The sequence below is a fragment of the Leptonychotes weddellii genome, chromosome 8 (genome assembly GCF_054177405.1).
Source record: "Leptonychotes weddellii isolate Sample4059 chromosome 8, ASM5417740v2, whole genome shotgun sequence".
Lineage (NCBI taxonomy): Eukaryota > Metazoa > Chordata > Mammalia > Carnivora > Phocidae > Leptonychotes > Leptonychotes weddellii.
In genome coordinates, this window is record NC_138376.1 from 12,644,903 (window position 1) to 12,667,554 (window position 22,652).

A 22,652-nucleotide genomic window follows, 5' to 3' on the forward strand; every position below is an offset into this window, starting at 1 on the left:
TTGTCCCAGACGTGTTCAAATTACGTGGCATCCTAAATGTGGAGCTTAAAAATGTATGTATATAATAGGAGCTTTTATACACATTATGTATTTTCCTATTCTATGATAAGATAAAATTATACCTCATCAGAGGTATAATTTTGTGCCAAGATTTTCTAAAATAAAATCATTACTCCGATTAATCATATTATTACATTTTATATCTGCTTTTAAACAGAAAAAAAGCATCTGGTTAATGTAAATAAGCATTCCAAAAGCATCAAATAAGCTCTCAATATGAGCTGAAAAATCATGATCTGAAAACAAATGGGAGGCTGGCTTTATGAAGTCTAGTCTCCTATTTTTACCTTAGTCAGACAAACTAACAGCTACTTACGTGATGGCTGCTAATAACTTCAGTATCTTTCTTAACTTTACCATCAAAAACTCAACCTTAAGTTATTTACTTATGCCCTTCCTAGCTGCAGTCACCTACAGCATTTTTTTTTTTTTAAATAAGCCCTGGGTTGTTTACCCTACAAGATTTCTGACTTCTCAAATCTTAAGGCTGTCAACATAGAACTGCTGACTTGACATTCAAAGATGAAAAACAATGTGCATGAACTGCTGGAATTCCATCTAAAAATCATCAAAATTAGGGGCGTATGGGTGGCTTAAGGTTAAGCATCTGCCTCCGGCTCAGGTCACGATCCCGGGGTCCTGGGATCGAGCCCCGCATCGGGCTCCCAGTTCAGCGGGGAGCTTGCTTCTCCCTCTCCCTCTGCCTCTTCCCGCTCCCCTGCGCTCCTTCTTTCTCTTGCACAGTCTCTCTAATAAATAAAATCTTCGAAAATAAATAAAAATAAAGTAAGTAAAAATCTTCAAAACTAAACTTATCCTACTCATAAGCTCAACAAGACCATCCCCACAGAACGAGAAAACAGAGATTTTCTTCACGACAGGTGATTGATAAAACAAGTCACTGGAGTGGGTCTATGCACTGATAGCAAATGAAAATATTCACATTCATCAGATTACTCCTGAAAACCCACCGGGTTTCCAAGGTCCCACATGAGACAGGGGCACGGGGGACAGAGAGGGGTCCCGTCTTAGAACCTAAACACAAGTGTGGACTACGGCGCGTCACTTCCATCCTACAGGATCGTGAAGGTCGAACGCTTCTAAAAGCAGTTCCGTCACAATAAAACAGAAGACTTCACAATCACTTTCCTGAGAACTAGATTCAAAACACGAGGTAAGGTTTGAATCTGTACAGACGGACAAACTGAGGAGGCAGCACTCTGGGTGAGAACTGTCCTTCCCAAGTTCTTTTCTGCAGCGATGGCTCTCTTCCACATCCCAAGCCCTGGATCGCCAGGACCACAAGACCCATCGGTAACTCATGCTGAGCACAATGAAGCAGCATCACACCGCGCTTCCGGGTGGCCTCTGTTTGCAAAGCACGCGCAACCCAAGAGTTTGGCACAAACCAGTTTTTTAGAGAAAGTGACAACTCTGTACTGAGCGTTTACCTGGTGTCAGGCATCATGCTAAATGTTGCCATATTACCTAATCTTCACACGTTATCTCTACTTTGCAGAGGAGGAAACCAACACTCCCGGCTTGCTCAAGGCCACACAGCTAGCCAGTGATAACCTGAGGCCAGACTCCTTACCATTATGATAATTAAATGTACCAAAAAGATAAACTTGAGGACTCCTAGGGCAAAAACTAATGTAAAACAAAAGTTAATACATAACGACTTGGTTTAGGCGATTAAAATTTTATATTACAGCAGGTTTTTTAATCAGAGGCTACCAAGTATCACAAGAAGCATTTGCTAATCAAGGTTGGGAAGTGTAAGCAAATTTCGAGAGTACAAATCATCTTTAACCCTCTAGTTTGCTAATAAGCTAACGCAAATATGTATTTGTTGAACACGGATGGGTGACTAAAACATGCTCTTTTGACATAGAAGTTATACCCAGCTAAGATGATAGATCTGCAGGATAATTATGATGCAGTATCAGAGGTACGGTAAGGAACCTGGAGATACAAGCAATGAAAATGTATGCTGGGGGGCACGGTGGCAGGGGAGAAGGTAGGAGACGGGGGAAAAGCTCAAAGGTGAAGAGAAATCTTCTTTGGTAGCGACATCTCCCATGCAGAACAAGAAAACAGAGTACAAATGGGAAGGGGAAAGGAATACTTTCCAGAAAGAAAAGCAAGCACAGAAATACTGGATCTGCATGCTGAGTTCCTGAAATGGCAGATTATTCACCAGACACACAGGAGAACGAGAAGGCCAAACTGTGTCCGAGCCAAACTCAGGACTTTGAACTTCATCTTACAAGGTGATGGGCATCCACAGATCCCATGTGTGGACCTCACCCTTTACTTCTCACATTATAATAAAGCAGTGTGTTCAGAGCCAAACGCACTCAACCAATAAAAATGAAAAACAGCCACACCGAAATTCCCCAAATACGTTTTGCTAGAGGTTAAAAAACTTCACCTTTTTGCAAAAGGTTAACACTTGGTATTCTCTACGCTGACTTCCAACCTTAAAGTATATCAATCTTTGAAACCCTAAGCCCAAACTCAACTAAAAAATTTTCTTTCTTCCCCCAAAGTTTTGAAAACACATTCACAATAATGACTGGCATAGCAGAAAAACAGCCTTTTCTCTTCAGAGGACTGACATGGAACCCCAGCAAGTCCCTGTTTCCTCCATCCGGGTTACCTGATTCCAAGCAAAGGCCAGGGAAGGTGGGGGAGATGGTTGATCAGAACGGAATGATTGCTGGCGACGGGGCCACTGCCCTGCTGGGACATTCATCGGGACCACACGTGGGAGCTCCAGCCCCGGAGTCTGCCACATAGTGGCCAAGAGCCCCTCTCCAGGGAACCTACGGCAACATACAAAGCCTTGCTTCTGAACACCAAGTGTTTCCCTCATGCTCTTCAGAAATTCTCATTCACCCTCACAAAGGATAGGGAGAGCCCCTGGGAGGCTCAGTCGGTTAAGCATCCGACTCTTGATTTTGGTTCAGATCATGATCTCAGGGTCCTGGGATCGAGCCCCGTGTCGGGCTCTGCGCTCAGCGTGGAGTCTGCTTGCCCCTCGCCTTCTGCTCCTCCCCCCACTCTCTCTCTCTAAAATAAATACATAAAATCTTAAAAAAAAAAAAGGATATGTCAGTGTTAAACTCTACCCATCTGCTTTGTGCAGACAGGCGCCAAAGACAAACGTTCTATCTGGTTTATAGGACCAAGGGTCAAGACACTAGAATTCAACAAACCCCACTCCTACAATCTGTACAGATTCCCCATCAGTTCTAACTCTGTCTCAGTTTTGCCCCAGATTCATATCTTGCCCTTAACATATCACTTCTCATGCTTTTCCACTAAAGAACCTCTAACAGCAGAGAAGTGTAAATTCTACCTTCTACAGGAGCATTGCATGCACGTGCCTCATTTAAATCCATACAAATTTTGTATATTCATATGACTTCTATAATATTTTAATATATGAATACACACACACACACACGTGTGTATACATATTTTCCCCCAAATAAAATTTATATTCCAGAAAATTAGAATAGGATTACCCTACGACTTGGCATAGCCTTAGGACTACACCAATACCACCTGAAGAACAGAATAAATTCAAGAAAGATTGTATTTTAAGAGTTAAAACTGCCATGAAAGCATAATGAGCATATAATTGAGTTTAAGTATAAATCTTTTATTACTGACTTAATTACCAAACACAAGACAAATACTTCACAGACTATTTTCCAAGGAAGCCCGGAAAAGAAGCAATGCACTTAAAGCAGGGTGAGCAACGTGCTCAACAGAGCAAGGTGGGCTGTGCCTGGCTTTCTGGTCTTCTGATTTCCTCTCTCCCCATTTCATAGCTAACTTACGCGGTAGGTCTTCTGCAAGTCAGAGCAGTGGGTGACAGCTGAGGCAAAACAAACATGATATTTCAGTGGTCACAGGGAGACACAAAATCAATGCTAAATAATTCATTTTAGTAGCTAATGTTTACTTGCTTATTTTTTTTTTTTTTAACCATTAAAATAAATTTCTTCAGGAATAACAGAGGAATTGCAATTCAGGACATATCTGCTTACTTTAACCCCCAACCTGTGCCCAGGGATATAGTCCTCAAATATATTTTAGGAGAGAAGAGGAAATTCTAAAAGTGTTACACCTTAGCAATTCCTTGCCTGTGTGCCTCTGTTTACAGGAACAGCCTCGCCCTCATCCCTCTCTGCTGAGCAAGCTCCCTGGCTCAGATACGCTTCTCCCATCAAGGGCTGCCCAAGCCTCCAGTCCATCCCTGCACCCCTGGACCTAGCCAGTCTGCAGGTCCCACCAACGTGGCTTTGGTAGGTTGTCTTGTGCTAATCTACTCTGATCTGCTCTTCGGTGCCTGAGTCATTACTGCCTTAGTGAAGCGACTTTGAAACTCTCAGTGATGGGCCAGAGCCGAACTCATTTCAAATTCTCTTAGAAAACTTAAAAAACACCTTAATTTTGGAAAATAAGCCAGCTTTCCTATTCAAAGTTTTAGCTCTGCGTATGAAATTTAGGGTCAGATTTGGTGGACCCTCAGGATGAGATTTCTAATTCTCCGGCCCCAGTCTCCTACCCTCTCCCTCCCCTCTTGTCCCCTGAACGGAACTTTGTATGCTCCAGTAATGGAGAAGGACTTAGACTGGCTTGGATTCCCCAAGTCACTTCATAAGCTCCTACCCCAGGATGAAATGCACTCGCCCTGTCTTATCAGCTTCGTGGATAATTTCTCAGCCCCAAAAACCCACTTCAGATGATACCTTTGCTTCTCTTCCCTTCCCATGCTGCCCCTGCCAAACTGCCCCTCCCCGCCCCGGCCCCACAATCAGGACAGAGTATGACGCCCCACCTCTGCGGAAACTCCATACCTCTGCTCCTCCCTCATGACATGAGCACAGTGCACATGTACCCGTCTCCCATCCTCAACTCCACACTCTTTCAGGGTCCAGGTCTGAGGATCATTTTATCCCTACCTCCTAGAACGGTGCAACAGGAACAGTTCAACGACCTGGTGGGTTGTACATTTGGTACAGACAGGAAAATAGTCTTTGGCCTAACAGCTGCATTTCTCTGGATGGCGGTGTGATCTAGAATGTTAGAAAGTACAAGCACCCCGTGTTTTATTGTGCTCTGTTTTGTTGCGTTCTGCAGATGCTGTCTTTTACAAATTAAAGGAGGTTTGTGGCAACCCTGGGATTAGCAGGTCCAACAGCATTTGCTCACTTCGTGCGTCTGTGTCACATTTTGGTAATTCTCGCAATCTTTCAAGCTTTTTCATTATTGTTACATTTGCTACGATGATCTGTGATCAGTGATTACAACTCGCTGAAAGCCCAGATGACTAGCACTTTTTAGCAGAAAGTATTTTTTAATTCAAGTACATACATTTTAAAAAACAATGTTATTGCACACTTCAGAGACCACAGCAGTGTAAACATAACTTTTATATTAACCGGGAAACCAAAAAATTCATTTGACTCGCTCTATTGCGATATTCGCTTTATGGCAGTGTTCGGGAACAGAACTCACAATAACTCCAAGGTATGCCTGTATATATTTTAAATATGAAAAACGTTTACTATTTACAACCTCATAAATAATACATTAAGATCAATCCTGTATTCATTTCAACAAATATCTAGACTCCTATTAGCTGCCAGGACCTGTACTAGGCTAAGGCACCCGCAAGCCCCAGGCTGCCTTTTGCACCCTCTTTAGACAGATGAATTATAAAAGCCGGGCCCAGGACTCCAAATGCCCACCTCAGCTGACACCCAGGAGTGTGAAGGCTTTCCTCTAATAGTAAATGAGAAAAAGGACCTACTTTGGGGAGCTCAGGTTCTAGTGAGAAAGACAGGCAAATACGTGGTCAATTCGCAACATTTTCCACAGGACTCTGAAAAATCAGACTTGGACACACAAGACTCAATGTTCTCCATCTAAATCCTCACCTCATTGAACACCAGTGCTCTCATAATCATCAGTCTGAACTTGGTCCGAGGCAGCCACGTATGCCAGCAGAGTTCCAGTACTTTTTAGACAGGAAACACACACTGTTCCAGATTCGAGGAGACCACAAAATTGACGTTTCCAATGATCACCCCACAGTGGCCAACTTTATTTCACAAAGAAACATCTCCCAATGAATCTGTTTGATCTTTAAGTTATTTTTTGCCTTGCATGTGCCTGAGAATTTTTTTCTGTAATAGTAAATATGTCTTTAAGATACTTCACTCCGTTGGGGGTTTATATTTGCTGTAACTGTTCTTTGCTTAGCACTGCTACACCCTTATCTACTAAACTTGAATATAAAAGATAATTGTTCTCCCCAGTTGATATAACACATTAGAACAACATACATCTCTTGAAACAATTAACTAAAATATGCTTACTTTCCTAAAATTAAAATTTCTCTTCACAGTGAAGGAGCAACATGCATTTTTCACCTTTGCATGAAATGTACAGAGCATGTGTAATTTTGACTGATTGCTTCCTCATGGAAAATAGGTCATGTTGCCTCTGAGTTCTGCAAATAATGGTCTGAGTTAATGTCAACTACAACTCTCTTCACTTCTTGATAATCTAATGTACAGAGTTGTATAGAAATAAATCTCAAAAGTGGTATGGGGGAGGGGTTAGAACAAAATCATGTTGGCAAAGAATATCCAACTATTCATTTCAGATTCTTCCAGGCAAATGCAGTCTCCATTAAGAGAAAGTAAATCTCTCACTTTCATACCCATGCTAGTGGTTGGGAGCGCATTGTAATTTTGTCAAATTCGATTAATTCATTCAACAAATACTTATGAAACATTTCCTGAGAGACGGGAATTGTGCAGGAAAACTGGAAGTGAATGAGAGAAACGGAGCCCTCCGGGCGCTCACCGTGGACCAGGGTCAACATCCAGCAAGCTGCCATTCCTGTCACCCAAGAAATACTTTATTGTAAGATTTACTATAAACCTTACTTCTGTTTCATGAAGAACCCTACCTCTTAGATTTCTGGGATGAATCTGTTTAGTTCGAGGCATCTTCTCTGATTCAGGGGCCCCTTTTTCTTCTTAGAAACTGTGGGGAGAGCAGGTCACAAAAAGGGAGCTCCATAAACTCAACATCCATCAATTAATCCATGCGCTGAAAAAGAAAAAAAAAAATTACACTTTACTACCTTCAAAGGAAAAAGACACTTCAAAAGTCATGGCTTAGTTCAGCACTCATCGAAACCCAACAAAAGATAACCAAGCCAGAGACACCTGCAAAAGCTTACTTACTAACTTTTAATTAACCGTAGGACATCTCATTTTGCTACTCTCTGGGCTTTCTCGTTAAGAAAACTGAAAAAGAAAATCACTGTACTTTCATCGAAGAAGAGTGAAAAAGATTCACTCCACTGTTTTAAAAGTGACATCCCAAGGTACAATTAAAGTATAGCATGAGGCCATAAAAGCGTTATGCTGTATGTAATACGGCCACTGGTTCATAAGCTCTTTGGGAACAAGGATTATGTCTCATTCATCTTATTTTACTGAATTAATTCAGTTAATATATGTGGTTGCTATTGGAGCTGCTCCCCAATTATTCTAGTATTTTCTTCTAGGCTTGTGCCAGGACTATACTTTACGCCTCGCTGTGTTTAGTTACAATGTGGACCAGTTCTGGCTAATGACCTGTGAGTGGAGGAGACTTGCACTGTTTCCAGGCTGTACCTTTTGTTATCAAAGCAAAATCCTCTGGCCCTCTCTGTTCCCTCTGCCATGGGACAGGCATTGTTCCAGACAAGTGAGTGCTGCAACACAGAGCTGAGCTCTTGCTAACCTACCATGATCACGTGGCATAAATAAGAAACAGACCTTTGTTGTTTTAAGTGGCTGAGGTTTGGGAGTTATTTGTTACTGCAGCATGACCTGGTCTGTCCTGACTTACACATTCTAAAAACAGTGATTGGAAATGCAATATGCCAAAACAATAGTAACTCAAAACCTGATCATCCTCTTCCCAAATCAGCCACCTCTGTCTCCTCTTCCACAAGATCCTCATGGACCCTAGAGCTAAAACTTTAGTTTTAATTTCCTGGAATAAAGCTGATGATGTTAAGCATGAAATTCGTTTCATCACAAAGCAAAGACAGAACAATGGGATAGCAATGCTTTGTTTAAAACTTGTAATATCCAGTACTGTAGAAGAAACGAGAGAATACTTACTTACTGAGCCCCTGCAGGGTGCTTATGTAACTTTCTACACATTACCTAATCCAATCTTAATATTAACTGATAAGATAGCTATCATTTATCTACTTTTACAGATAAGATGATGAGATGGGGACAGGTTGACTAACCTGCCCAAGGTCAGCAACTAAACAATGTGGCACCACATGATTCAGTTATTCTCAGTGCTTACTTCCTCAGCAGAGATAACAGGTATTCTATGGTTTTATTCAAGAGGCTGTAGAGCACAGAGCACAAGTCATGACTATATATTTTGGTGTCAAACCGGACTAGGTTCAAAGCCAGGCTCTATCCCTTACTGTGTGGCCTTGTTCAAGGTACTTAACCTCTCCGAAGATCAGATTTCCCAACTGTAAAACTAGGAAATAGTATCCACCTCACAGGGTTGTTGTAAGGTGTAAACTAAACAACGTAGATGCCCACTGCCTGGCCCACAAAAACACTCAAATATTAATTCTCCTTAAGAAAGCCTATATGGGAAAGGCTAGATCTAATATCCCTGTATAAGGTTTTAGAAATTTATGATTTCAAGGGGCGCGTGGGTGGCTCAGATGGTTAAGCGTCTGCCTTCAGCTCAGGTCATGATCCCAGGATCCTGGGATCAAGTCCCGCATCAGGCTCCTGGCTGAGCTGGGAGCCTGCTTCTCCCTCTGCCTCTGCCTCTCCCCCTGCTCATGCTATCTCTGTGTCTCAACTGAATAAATAAAATCTTTTAAAAAAAAAATTTATTTCATTACAGCAGAAAAGAAACAGAAGAAGGCTACAATTAACTTCAGTTATTTTACCCCTGATAAGGCTATGTGTGGGCACTGCACAAAATTATTTGCAATTTTTTTAACTGCATAGAGAAGAATAAGAAATGATGCCCAAATACCATATACTTTAGCACAGCACTAAATGATTTATAAGATATGGTTCCTAACTCCCTGCATTAAAAACATCCACCATCCGATTCACGAAGCTTGATTCAATAGAGAATTCAGACATTAGGGCCAAATAAATTGTATGACTGCTTAACTACATTCCTTGTTAAACTTAAAGCTTTTAAATGGTCACGATATTTGGAACTTTTTGAAGCGTGAACTCTGAATGTAATATAATCACGTGATCCCGTATCAGGAGCATAAATATAAAATACGCAAATTCCCAATCAGTAACAGCTCTCTGCTACCCCGCTCCCTGCCTACCCACTGTCCTTAGCTGTCCATCCCATGTTTAAATCCTTGTGAGGGGAAATGAGTACATGCAAAGACAGCGGCACCAGAGCGACTAGGACGAGTAATAAACCGTTCCTTTGCAGGAAAGAAATAAATACTACATGGAGCAAAAACATGACACGATCAAAAAGCGTAAAGACAGTTGCAAGGAGAAAAAACATGAATGAATGTGGAGGGCGGAGCCTGGGAAAACCCCTCTGCAACGCTGCACTGAACAAAGCGCTTCGCATGCCAGGAGGAGGGGGGAATGGAAGTGCCAGCTCAGGAAGGAGCCCGGAGTGGATGCGGAGAGCAAGAGGAGGAGGAGGAGGAGGACGGGATGAGGCGAGCGCGGCAGCCCTGAGACTCCTCCTCGCCGCCGGCTCCGCCACCGCCCCCTCCCCTCTCCAGCTGCAACTCCTTACCCAGCCCGACCCCGAGGCGAGCCTGAGCCGACCCGCGCCCAAACCCACCGCCCACTTCCCAACTGCTGCAGGCGCGTACTCCCACCCCGGAAAGAAACTACCCAGGTGGCTGCGAGTAAACAGGCACTTAGAGCAAAGAACGAAAGGAAAAGAAAGCCACAAAGCCGGGAGGTTGGGAAGCCGAGGCCTGGTCTCCCTCACCCCCCACCCTCTTGCAAAATGCGTCTGCGGCTGGAACGCGAGTGAGGAGGCTGGGTCCCTCCGTACCTGCTCGCCTCGCAGGACCGCAGCTCGGGCCGCTCGCGCGCGGCGAGGGCGCCTAGAAGTGGCAAGTGTCTCCCGCACGCAGCCATCCCCTCTGCAAGGTCGGCGGTTGCACACACACGCACACACACGCGCGCCCGCATGCCCCCCGCCCGCGGAGGGGGAACTGGTCCTGCCCCCCTCCTGGGTACCCCCCCCTCCGCCGCCCTCCCAGCTGCAGCGCCCCCGCCGCCGAGCCCGCGCCGAACCTGCTGCCAGGACGCCCGGCGGAGCCGCTGCCGCTGCAGCCGGCCCAGGAGCTGCGCTGCTGATGGCGGCGGCCGCAGCTCGGAATCTCCGCGACCCCCGCGCGGTGGCGGCGGCGGCGGCGGCGCCCGGGATCCCTCCTTCACTTGACAACCCCAAACACAAACATAGCCTCCTCCCGCTGCTGCTCCAGGCCCCCGGGCTCCGTCCCCCTCCCCGCCGCCGCCGCCGCCCCAACAGCAGCCACACTAGAGGCCGGCGACTGGCACTCACACCACCCAGCGCTGAAATATTAAACAGGGGAGCCGGCCGGGGGGCGGGGGGGAAGCGCGGGGCGCGCGGGCGGGGGCCGCAGGCGCCGGGCGGGGGAGGCGGCCGCGCTCGCCGGCGCCCCGGGCCGCGGCATGACCGCGGCCGCCGGAGAGGGGGCGGTGGGGGGCCGGGCGGCGAGGCGGGGCGAGCGGCCCCCGGGGCCGTGGGGCCCGGGGAGCGGAGGGCGGGCGCGGGCTTTACCTCTCCCCGGGGCAGAGTAGGGCACGTTTAGCGTCTTTAGGGGCGACGGGAGGAGCGCGGGCCGGGCGGCGTGGGGGAGGGAGGGCGAAGGTCCGAGGCTTTCCCGCGGGTGGGCGGGGCGGCAGGGGATCCCCGGGGGCGGGAGGCGGGGAGGCCGCGAGCTGCGCCGCGCGGGCGGGGGAGGGGGCGTCCCCCAGCGGGGGCTCGGCGGGGGAGGGGGGGTTCACCACCGCCGGCTCGGAGGCCCAAGTGGACAGGCACGGCCGGCAGCCCGGCGCAGGGTGGGGACGGGATGGGTACCCCGGTCGGGGCTCCCGTGGAGCCCGGAGCCCCGGGTCTCCCCGGCGGGGCGGGCCCCGGACCCCGCCTCCCCCCACCCCCCCTCCCATGCTGCCCGCCCCGCGGCTCCGCCCCGCCCGGCCGCCGCAGGGACGGGAGGGGGGGCGGGAGGAGGCGGTGGCGCGGCCCGAGGGGGGAGGGGCGGGGTTAGGGACGCGAGGGGCGGGAGCCCGGGGTCGCGCCGGCTCGGGGACTGGCGCCCGGCGGGGGCGGAGGGGCGGGCCCAGCCGGTCACGCGGCCCGGGGAAGGCCTGGCCGGGTCGCGCAGTTGGGGGCGGTTGGTCCGGGAAGAGGGGCGGGGACGGGCGGGGCGGTAGTTTCTCTTTACCGTCTCTTTACTTTCTACAGCAGGATGTGGGCCGGGCCGGTGACGTCATGGGGTCTCCCAGTCCCGCCCCCCGCCCGGGCCGAATGGGGGAGGGGAAAGGAGACGGGAGGGCGGGGGGGACCCCAAGGGGGTTTCCTCAGCAACGCGTTGAGGGAAGGGGAAAGTAATTGTGAAACTTGAAACTCATTAACTTTGAAAAACAACTTAAAAAGAAACGGGGAGGGGGGCGGGGTGTTGGTTTGGAGGGTGGAAGGGGACATATTATTAACCCTGAACTGAAACTACTTCTTGGTGGCGGATGTTCTATTAAAAGACTGAGGAAAGCCAAGGTTATTCCAGAGGCCGCTCCAAAGCCCGCTGGTGGTTCCCAGAGCCGGGGCTGCCAGCGCAGTTAACCCTTGCCTGTCCGCCTGATAGCTTTGGGCAGGGAGAGGAGGGGTCTTTGCGGTCGGAAAGGGAGGTGCGGGGCTGGGCAGCGAACCTGGCTCCCGGGACGCCGAGGAGAAGAGAAAGGGGGAAGAGGGAGTAATTATCATAAACCAGAGTTTGACCCTTGCTGCTAGAAAGCAGTAGAGGAAGCAAGAAGTGGTAATCTATGGAAGTCAGTCAGGAAGGGCTGGACCAGGGTAAGGAAGGTTTTCGGGGTTAGAACTACTAAAGAATATTAGAAACAGGGGACTCAGAAATTCCACATGTACACCTAAAGAAGCAGGCAAAAGTGACTGGTTTAAGGAGCCACGTTGAACTTGGGAGGAATAAAGCAAAACAAAAAATGTGATGTAGAAGAATTTCTTAGATTAAACCAAACTGCTTTCCCCTTTTAAGGAATAAAAATGCTAAACGACCGTACACCCACTACGCGGGCCATCTGTGCAAACTTGAATTGTTTTGTTCCCTGGGGCTTCCATAAAGACATCTAGGCTTTTCCTGCTAGGGTTGACCCCGAAAATTCCCCTGAGGAAATCCTACCTCTAGCTCATTTGAGCTAAGAAAAGCTTAATGCACCAAAATGGGAATGATTAAAAATAGAATACTCTAAAAAGGCGAGCTTGTAACCAAAAGTAAAGTCACGTAAAGGGGGGAATATACCTCTTAAAAACTAAATTTGGTCGTAAGAGCAAAGATCACCCAACAACTGTCTAAATTTGAAATGATGTTGTTTAGCATACTATACTTCCAACCTGTCAATGAAATAATGCAATCTTTAAATTTTCAATGTGATGTAATCATCTGTCTTTTGTAAAAGTAAATGATATCTAATGGATTGCAATCACAAAAAGTATGTAATGTAACTTCCCAACTGGGCATTTGAATAAAAGATAAACACTCATTTAAATGTTCATGTATATCTAATCTGTCAGAGGATAAAGATTAAGGTAGCTTGATAATGATTAATTCTCCTTGGTGTCACTAGCTAAATCAAAATGCTAACTGAATGAATATATCTTTAACCCAATGGTTGGTGAACATAACAAATACACACTGTGAACACAATGTTTATATGGGATTTGGCATTGTGCGCTTTCTAACAGATTAAGCATGCAATTTGGAGTTATAATAGCTAATTTTGCCATTTTAGCTTGTTAAAGAGCTTTTTTCTTAAATAGACGACTCACAACTTAACTTTCTTGAGTGGTAAATCAATATTAAACTTTCCTTTGAAATATATGCAATACGGAACAGTTTCCTATTTCCTAGTTTCGAATTTTCTAAATGCAATTTCTTTTCCTAATTCTGCCTGCAGTTCTAACTTCCTACTTATCAGAACGAAGGGAAATCCAGCTAACCGGTAAAGTAGCTAGTTTCCACTTGCTTTATGGTAAATTAAATACAGTTTCTCAAATGGTATCGGAATGTGGGGGGAAAGAATTTTTTTTTTTTAACCAGAAGATAAATGTGAATGGGGAACAACAGTTTGAACTGTCAAAAATTCTGTTAACAATGGGGGAGGTGATCATACTCAGGAGGGGGGAAAAAAAAAAGTCGAAGAAAGGGGTTCCCAGGGCCCTAGTTCTCTCTAGCTGCATTCCTGCTGGCTGTGTGAACGCTTTGGAGCTCCCCCTCCGGGAGTGCGGTTCAAGCGAGGGCAGTGTCATGGCAGGGCTCTGCACACATTTTCCTTGCTGAGCAGTTTTGGGAGGACACAAGTCTACCCTGGGATTTCGTCGCGGGACCCCACCGTCCCGCCGCGATCCTCGGGCTCCGCGCCACCACCGCCGTCCGCGTGTCCCCAGCCCGGTTCCCACGCGGCCGCCCGGCCCGGCTCGGGCTCCCCCCTGGCGCGGCCCCGCGGCCCCGGCCCTCCGCCCTGCGCGCGGCCCCGCAGTGCCGCCGCCACGCGGAGATCCCGGAGGTTCCTCCCCGCCGGCCGCCGGGTCACGCCGCCGCCCGTCCCTCCCCTCCGCCCTCCGCCCTCCGCCCTCCGCGCGCGCCGGGCTTTCCCGTCCACCGGCCGAATCCCCTCCTCCTCGGGGCGACCCGGCGACAAAACCTGCCCCCGCTCGCTTTGCCAACTCTGCCCCCACGCCCAGGCTACTGCCGAGCCAGACGCCAGACAAAAGAACCGAGAGAAAACTTACCCGAACTGCAACGCAAAAGTCTGATCCAAAGCTTCCTGGGTTTAACTTTTAATTTTAAAAACAACAAAAGCAGAAACCAAAAGCCTCCTAGGTTGAAAGTGGGCGTGAGAGGAAATGCTAGGGGGAGGCGCTTCATTCCCTCGGCTGCTTTTGCCCCCCCCCCCTTTCTGGCCCCTGCCTGGGGCTTTGATGTTATCTAGTGCACCGCCTACGTTGGTTTACACCGTGGGCTCTGTGCCGCGAATGATATGCAGATATTTGGCACTTTATGTGCTGGTTTGAAGAGAGGGAAGCAGGTGGTCACGGTAAAGGATTTCCACTTCTTCCCCCCACACCCCCTCCCCCCCCCCCCGCAGTGAGAAAGGACCATTTGCCCCGGGCTATCCTTTGTTACCTGGACTGAAATGAACAATCCACCAATCCCGCGATCCTGGAGAGCTGGACCATGTGGTATTATCTGTTAGACACGCACACGCGCACACACACACACACACACATACACACACGCACAAAGGCCTTCTAAATTAGATTCATTTCCCCTCCCCTCTCAGCGCAAACTTAGAACAAGGTGGTATTGTATGTTTTCTGAGGCTTTGTTTGCTTTTTAGATCTGTTTTGAAAGTAAATACTATTTCCCTTCTGAGATGGACCGGCAGCCTTGAAGCGACAAGGATACACTTCTGAAGAATCTCCATAATAACATGTCGTTCATGCCCATTCTTATGGATCAGAATATGTCCGCGCCCTCCCCCCTCACATTATGGATAGGTTGTAACTATTGACTTTATCTTAGTTAACTGGACACTAGCAGAAACTGGATATATTTTCACATTAGATTAGCAGTCTCAGGCCATCACAAAGCATTAACAAAGGATGGTTTTGGTTTTTCTCTCTCTCTCTTTTTTTTTTTTAACAGATTAGTAATCAAGAAGGTTTGTTGTCTGCCATTCAGCCCTAACTGTTCATCCACTTTATGCCAACACCAACCTGTGTTCAAGCCTTGCCCTCTGGGAATTTACAAATTAATAGAGACAGGATAAACACGTTGAAAAAAATACCTAGAGGGAAAAAAAAGATACAAGAAGAAGCTTATAAACAGAGCCAATTAAAGTTCTACAGAGTTATTTACATGCTTGCTGAGAGCTTTCTGGATTGGGTGGAGGGCAGGATTATCAGAGAAAGTTCCATCCTGAAGGTGAGTTCTCAGTAGGATTTTGAAGGAGAGAAAGTTCATGATTTGGCAATGGTCTGAGAACCACATTCCAGGCAAGGGGAATAGCTTGAAGGTGAGTAAGTGAACTGTGTGTGATGGTGTTGCCGGCTAGAGCTGAAAGTCACTGCAAATGTGAAACAAGTAGGGTGGCCCTGTAAATGTAGCATCCAAACCAGGACACTTGAGAGGGAAAGGGAAGCTATTAATAACTATGCAGATGAGAGACATATACCTGGGCTGTCCTAGTAATGAGCTATGAAGACAGAATGGGGAGACAACAGACAACCCGGGAAAAGCCTTCTCTGGCATCGTTAGGAAGGAATTTGGACATGTTACTACAGTTGATAGTTCTTTGGAGACATCTGGACTGAGACTGATCTTTTTAAGAAAAATTATGGTCATTGATGGATTTAGGATCTGTCACTGTAGTATTTTTACCAGCAGAAGTAATAAAGTAGTATTTGTATGGACAGAAATTGCTATAGTAGACTTGTATCAGCAACAACGGTAATAATAGTACTTGTATCAGCAGCCAGAGTAATAGTGGCCAGAAAGGTGGTGCTAGTAATTGACAGTTTTTGAGAATTTATGACTTGTCAGTCTTTCCTGTGTAAACTCATTTAATCCTCACTATAAACCCATACTACAGATGAAGAAAAAGAGCCTTAGAATTGCCAAATAATCTACCTACAGCCACAGAGCTAGTACGTGGTAGATACATGCTTGGAGCCCAGAGAATATTGAGATGCTTAAAGCTTGAAGATTATATTTTGTGAAAAACATTACAATAGCTCTATCATGATCTACATCTGTGGAGAAAGAAGAAAAAGAAATGGGAAAAAAAAGTCCATATTTTCAAGTTTTGAGAAGCTAGTAGATTGTGTGATGAAAATGGAGAAGTCCGGATGGTATGATGGTTGAAGGGGAGAAGAGAAAATTACTAATTTTAACCAAGTCTACTTTTAAGGATGATTTCATTCACATTTATGCCAATACTATTAACCTTACAGGATACGCTATTACAAGATACCTGGTCTCTAACGTCATTTAAAAGCACCTAGGTCAATGCCAGCTAGTAGAAGAGTGTACTGAGTATTATTTGGTGTACTCTGCTAAAGGGGTGGAGGAAGACTAGAAGTGGCTGTTGGGAGTGAGACTTGCAGTTCCTAAAACTATTCTTCATAAACAGTGTCCACGAGTGGAATACTGGGGAACACTGGAAAAAGGCACTGGCATTCAATTTCTTATCTATGAGCAAAATAGTCCAACTTTATCCATGATCTAACAATGTGGATACTAGCAAGTGCAATAATCTAAGACATTGTATCAGTCGGCTGGGACAGCTATACAGATTGCTGTAGATTGGGCCACTCAAACCTTAGAAATCTATTTCCTCACAGATCTAGAAGCTGAAAGTCCGACATCAAGGGTCACCTGATTTGGTGTCTGGTGAGAGCTCCCTTCCTGGCTTGTAGCTGGCCAGCCGCCTCTGCCCCGTGTCCTCACGTGACATTTCTTCCGAATGTGCGCATCGAGAGAGACAGTGAACGTTCTAGTATCTCAGAAGGACCCTAATCCTATGGGATCAGGGCCCTACCCTTATGACTTCATTTAACTTAATTACCTCCCAAAGACCCCATTTCCAAATACAGTCACACTGAGGGTAGGGCTTTAACGTATGAATCCAGAGTGTTCGGAGAGGCACGGTTCAGTCCACAGCAGACTTACATGGAAATGCAGAGTGAATTCGTACAGACCTAGGAAACCGTCTTGTCAGGTGCTTGAAGATGAAATAAGTAACATGGGCTTTGGGTTCAAACCCTGCATTCCAGTCAGAGAGGACACTGTGGGAAAGGTTGTGCTCATCTCTTTAAGTTCTAGTACCTTCCTCATAGGGTTGAGTGAAATACTAGATGTAAAGTCTGGAAATAACAAAGGGCTCAGTGAATGTTAGCTACTATTATAACTCACTATTTTACTAATGCTGCTGCCTGGGAAAACGGGGAATTGGAAAAGCTCTGAAGTAGACTGCAGCCTCCTCTATCCAAGGGGAGACCGACTGGGGTGTGCTTGATTTGATCACGGCCTCAGAGGGCCAAAGGCCTTCATGCTCATCTCCTCCTTCCAGGAAGAATGACTCCTAAATAACTCTTAAAACATAGTTGTGTACTCTACTTTTTAACATTTCTAGTCAGTTTAAAGCTGTTTTGGTATACACATTTACTGCCTTGTAAATAAAGCCATTTTATTGATTGCCAATGGATTTAAGAGTCTCATCTTCCCCATAGTGTTCACAGGCTGAACTTATATAAATTAAGCGTTCTCTGTCTTAGCCTATCTAAACTGTGGATGCCCCTTTCCCTACCCCATACTCTCCATCTCATCACTCTGTTCATTTCCTTTACAACATCTGGCATTCTGGAATTATCTTGCTGATTTCCTTGTCTGTTATCTCTCAATCCTCGACTAGAATATAAGGGCCATGGGTGAAGGGGGCTTGATTTGTTCCCCACTGAGTCCCCAGCACCTGGAACAGTGTTGCAATAAATGTTTGTTGAACAAATGAGCGAGAAAACTGTAACTCCTTTCCACCCGAATGCAATCCGATGAGTTACTTTCAGATCTTGCTTTATTGGTGGCAGGACCCACTCTCAAGATGGCCCCAAACTAATAGCTTTGTCGTAGACTGAGTCCAGCTCATCTTTCAGTTTGGTTACCAAGATTTCCATGCCAACTTTACTGTTTTCCTACTTTTGCATTTTCATTCAAACAACTTGGAATGTTTGTATTTCTGGACTCGATGTCCTATAATACAGTTAAAAGGGATCGGCTTATTTTTGTAGACCAGGGAATGGAAATATAAAGGGGCCATGTGTCTGTACAACATGGTCAAGCTGGCTCCTGGCAGAGCTTGACTGGAGACCCCCAGTCAACCCTTCCTTCATTCTGCACCCTAGTCCTTCTCCTTGCGCATCCTTCCCTGATGCTCACCCACCAGCCACTCCACTGCCTTTGCTTGCTCTTAATCTTCATGCCCATATTTTTAAAAAATGTCTCTCCTTTGGTATAGTTTTGATTGAGGTTTCATGGCTTGTGCATTTTTATGTTGAAAGGAAGGAAGGGAAGGAGGGAGAGAGAGAAAGAGAGAAAGGTAGGTGTGTGTGTCTCTAAAATTAAGAAAAATATGGCCGAGCAAGGGTTAAAAAAAATGTGATCTATAGGAAAAGCTATTCACTGAGTGTTCCTGGCTAATTCAATCCACGTTCCATACCTTTTCTTTCTGGGTTGCTATAACTGTGGAATTCAATAGGGTTAAATCAGGCATATTCTTAGTGAGAAATAGGGGTTGGGAAAGAATTTTTTAGTAATACCCTTACAGCCCTGGAGAGAATCCACCAGTTTCAGAATCTGCTACTAATAACAACATGTATTAAACATTCACAGGGAAAGATAACCTGGTGATTAGAAGCCTAGACTGCATCCTGGCTCTGCCAGAAGCATGATCTTGGGCAATTTATTTAACCTTCCTGTGCCTCAGTTTACTCAACTGTAAAGTGGATGTAATTGGTGTCGTCATAAAATTATTATGAGGACAATGAGTTGGTATTTCTTTTTTTTTTAGATTTATTTATTTATTTGAGAGAGAGAGAGAGAGAGGGGAGGGGCAGAGGGAGAGAGATTCTTCAAGCAGACTCCCCACTGAGTACAGAGCCCAGCCAGCAGGGGGCTCAGTCTCATGACCCATGAGATCATGACCTGAGCCAATATCAAGAGTTGGACACTAAACTGAGCCCCCCAGGTGCCCCATAAGTTGGTATTTCTGAAGCACTTGGTGCCCGTCACCTAGTTATAACTGCAACACACATAAATGTTGACCAGTTCTTTATCGCATTTCCCACACTCTGCCAAGTGTGCTTTTATTACCTTTCAAATCTTGAAATAAGTCTCTGGAGATGGGGGAGATGTGATAACTAGATGTAACATGGTGCCCAGGATAGAATCCTGGGATAGTAAGAGGATATCAGTGGAAAAACTTGGTGGCCTCCAAAGAAGGTCTAGAATTAAGAGTAAATGTACTCGCATTTTAGACAAACAGATCATGTAAAATGTTAACAATGGGAGGAAATGGGTGAGGGTATATGGAAGCTCTCTGTACAATCTTTGCCTGTGTTCTGTAAATCTAAAATATTCCAAAGTAAAGTTTATTTAAAATAACAATAACCTGAGGGCGCCTGGGTGGCTCAGTCAGTTAAGCATCTGCCTTCAGCTCAGGTCATGATCCCAGGGTCCTGGGATCCAGCCTGGCATGGGGCGGGGGGCTCCCTGCTCAGCAGGGAGTTTGCTTCTCTCTCTGCCCCTACCCCCACTCGTGCTGGCTCTCTCGCAAAAATAAATAAATAAAATCTTAAAAAAAAAAAAACCCAATAACCTGCTATACAGGTACTATTGTTATCCACATGTTACAAAGGAACTCGGACTTCGAGAGGTTAAATAACATGTCCAAGGTACAACCACGCATGGCCTCACAAGGACTCTCACCATCTGCAGCAAAGATCACATCCTGAACCTCCAGACCACCCTGCCTCCCACTGAGTCTTTCCTTTGCTCACTCATCTGCTGCAGTGTAGGATCCGGGTAAGCAGGTGGGGCTTACCACAAAAATATACTTTATATTTTCCTACATGTATTTTGTAATTCAAGTTTAAATATATATCATATTTATATATGTATATTATTTATAATATATGTCATCGCTAGCATTTTTTCATTTTAATAGAGATCATATCTATAATTATGAAATTCCAGCATCAGCAGAGGGGGATACGAGGTGTATAAACCAGCTTCCAGGACAGGATTCAACAGAGCATTCAATGCATTTCACGTTTCCCTTCTAAATCACTGGTTATCCGTAGCCTTTCCTTTCTGTAAATTAACTGCCAACCCCTCAACTCCACCCCCCAGCTTACAAGTGCCCTCCTTTTGCAAATACAGTTTGACTCCAAATGTTTGCGTCCCACACTGATGTCTCTGTTACCCCAGACCTGACCAGGTCCCAAACTCACCAGCTTCTGGCTTTTTAAATACCTTGTTGGGCTCTAAGAAGTTCCCTCTGGATGCCTGCTCATTGAATGAAATTGTGCAATTAAATTGCTTCTGGTAAACAACCCTACAACCCATCAGTTTTTCCTTCCCTAAACTCAGTGCTGTACTATTCTACACTGTTTCATTTAATTTTCTGTTTGCAAAAGCTAGTGGTTTAATTTATGATTTTGAGTTTATTGAGATCTTGTTTTCGTGGTGGTTCCTATTATGCCAAAATGTTTATGGGTATCAATATAAAGGAACCCAGGAATCTAGAGCCAAAGTCCAAATTGGGGTAAATTGGAGAAAGAGCAATAGACAGAGCGAAATGTATAGAGGCTAAGGAAAATGAAACTAATATTAATACACAAGTAAGACATAAGCAAGCGAATGAAAGATAAGAGAAAGCCACTAATAAGAGGACAGTAACAGCTCATAGTAAACTTTAACATGTTTTGAGTGCTTTTTAAATTTCAGCTATTTTAATTTCTGCAAGAGGAGATAGAGCTTGGTTTATAGTAGATAATTGGATATGTAACAAGGATTATAATAAGGCATCTAAATAAGGCTATATATGTGTGTGTGTGCGCGCATAGTGAATATCAGCTAACCAGATGGCTGTCTAACCTAAAGACGGCGTAGATATTATGTGTAAGATTTTTTTTTTGCTATTAATGGATTACGCACAGGAGGTTTGATAATTATAAAAAATATTGATGCAAGCAGGAAATCTTGTCTTGGCACAGTCGTGGTATATAGTGCTCAGAACAGGAGTAACAGGACACACACATTTGTCTTCTGCTTGCTACTCATACAACTGTCGTTCCCAACTGTTGTGGAGCCTTCTGGTTGCAAAATTCCAGCGCTCACATAGTAACAAGAGAGTCAAAACAGTCCCTCCCTCCTGAGCTCTAATCGCACAACAGTTTCGTAACCATGTTCTCTCAGAAAGTTCCACAGTCCACCCCTCTGGAACAAAATAAAATGATTTCCAGAAAGGTAAATCAGACGTTTTCCTCACAGTAGCTCTTCTCGTATTTGTCTTATTCTAAAAGCATAGTTTCTTGGACCCTAAAGTTTGATTGGGGGAAGGAATGTGTTTAGCTTCTGGATATGCTTCAAAAGTATTTTTTGACTGTCTCAATAACCATTTCTTTTAAACATAGGTTCTGAGCAACTGATGATCTTATATCCGTTTTGATACCATTAAAACAAATCCACACAATTTTTTTTTCACTCTAATCTCTAATGACATTTCTTATTGAGAAATCTTTTATTTTCTTATTTAGAAATAAAAAGCATGGTCCCAAACCAATTATTATTCCAAAAAGTTTTCAAACATAAGTTACTTTATGACAGTGGTCTATGATTCATATTCCCAAAAGGCCAAGCTGTTATTTTGCAATAAATCACAAGAAAATATTTTGTGTCCATTCTCACAAATTCAAAGAAAGCCAGAATAAATTTGGGCAGTACTTAAATAAAAAATTCTAGGATGCTGCAGAAATATTAGCAAGTGATTTAATAGTATGGATTTCTTGCTACGAAGATTTCCTTGAGGAAATGTGCTTGATTTTTCTGGTAATCTAAAATATATGGCAGTGTTGGGATGTCATGATGCAATACTGACCAGTTGTGTGGTGGATAAGTCAAAGGAATCATTCTTTTGGGTTAAACTAAAGATCCTAGGGAGAAAAAAAAAAAGAAACATTAATGTTTCTTATCACAGCCAAATTATCACATTGCTAGTTAGCAAGCTAAGATTAATGTGCTAAAATACTAAGGAGCATTTTACAGTATCCTCATCTGTACAATGGGGTGATAATCATAACCTCTTTTCTAGGGATGATTTACAGAAGAGCAGAGTGCTTATTAAGTAATTTGAATGTATCTACTTCCATAAAACTATCAAACTAGCTTTTCCTCTTTATCCTTTAACTATGTGCAATGTCTCCTTTATATTATTCTCCCATAAATCTTCATTACACCTCCTTTCTGTCTTCACTTACTTTGTAACTGGATCCTTTTAAGCAAACATTTATTCCCGTACTTGTAACTATTCCCCATTCTGCTGCTAGATTTTCTTTTTCTTCTTTGCTTCTGAATTTGGAGTGAATGGCTTATTCTTTTTTTTTTTTTTTTTGCAAGAGAAACCTTTTTTTTTTTATTCTTATGT

General features: G+C 44.9%; 1 protein-coding gene across 6 annotated transcripts in view; it reads right to left on the reverse strand.

Annotated features, from left to right (window-relative positions):
- Positions 1-14,328, reverse strand: part of HIVEP1 (HIVEP zinc finger 1) — a 141,385-nt gene extending 127,057 nt beyond the window's left edge. The window contains exons 1-2 of one of the 6 annotated variants that reach the window (XM_081827662.1): positions 14,182-14,328; positions 7,058-7,200 (exon numbers count right to left, since the gene is read on the reverse strand). In XM_081827662.1, coding sequence (XP_081683788.1) covers positions 7,058-7,097 — 40 coding nt within the window. In that variant the 5' untranslated portion in view covers positions 7,098-7,200; positions 14,182-14,328. Of the gene's footprint in view, positions 1-7,057; positions 7,201-8,046; positions 9,781-10,179; positions 10,361-10,424; positions 10,742-10,935; positions 11,256-14,181 lie in introns of those variants that run through there. The other 5 variants (XM_081827663.1, XM_031027243.2, XM_031027245.2 and 2 more) reach the window with 5 other exon arrangements.
- Positions 14,329-22,652: the final 8,324 nt, after the last annotated feature.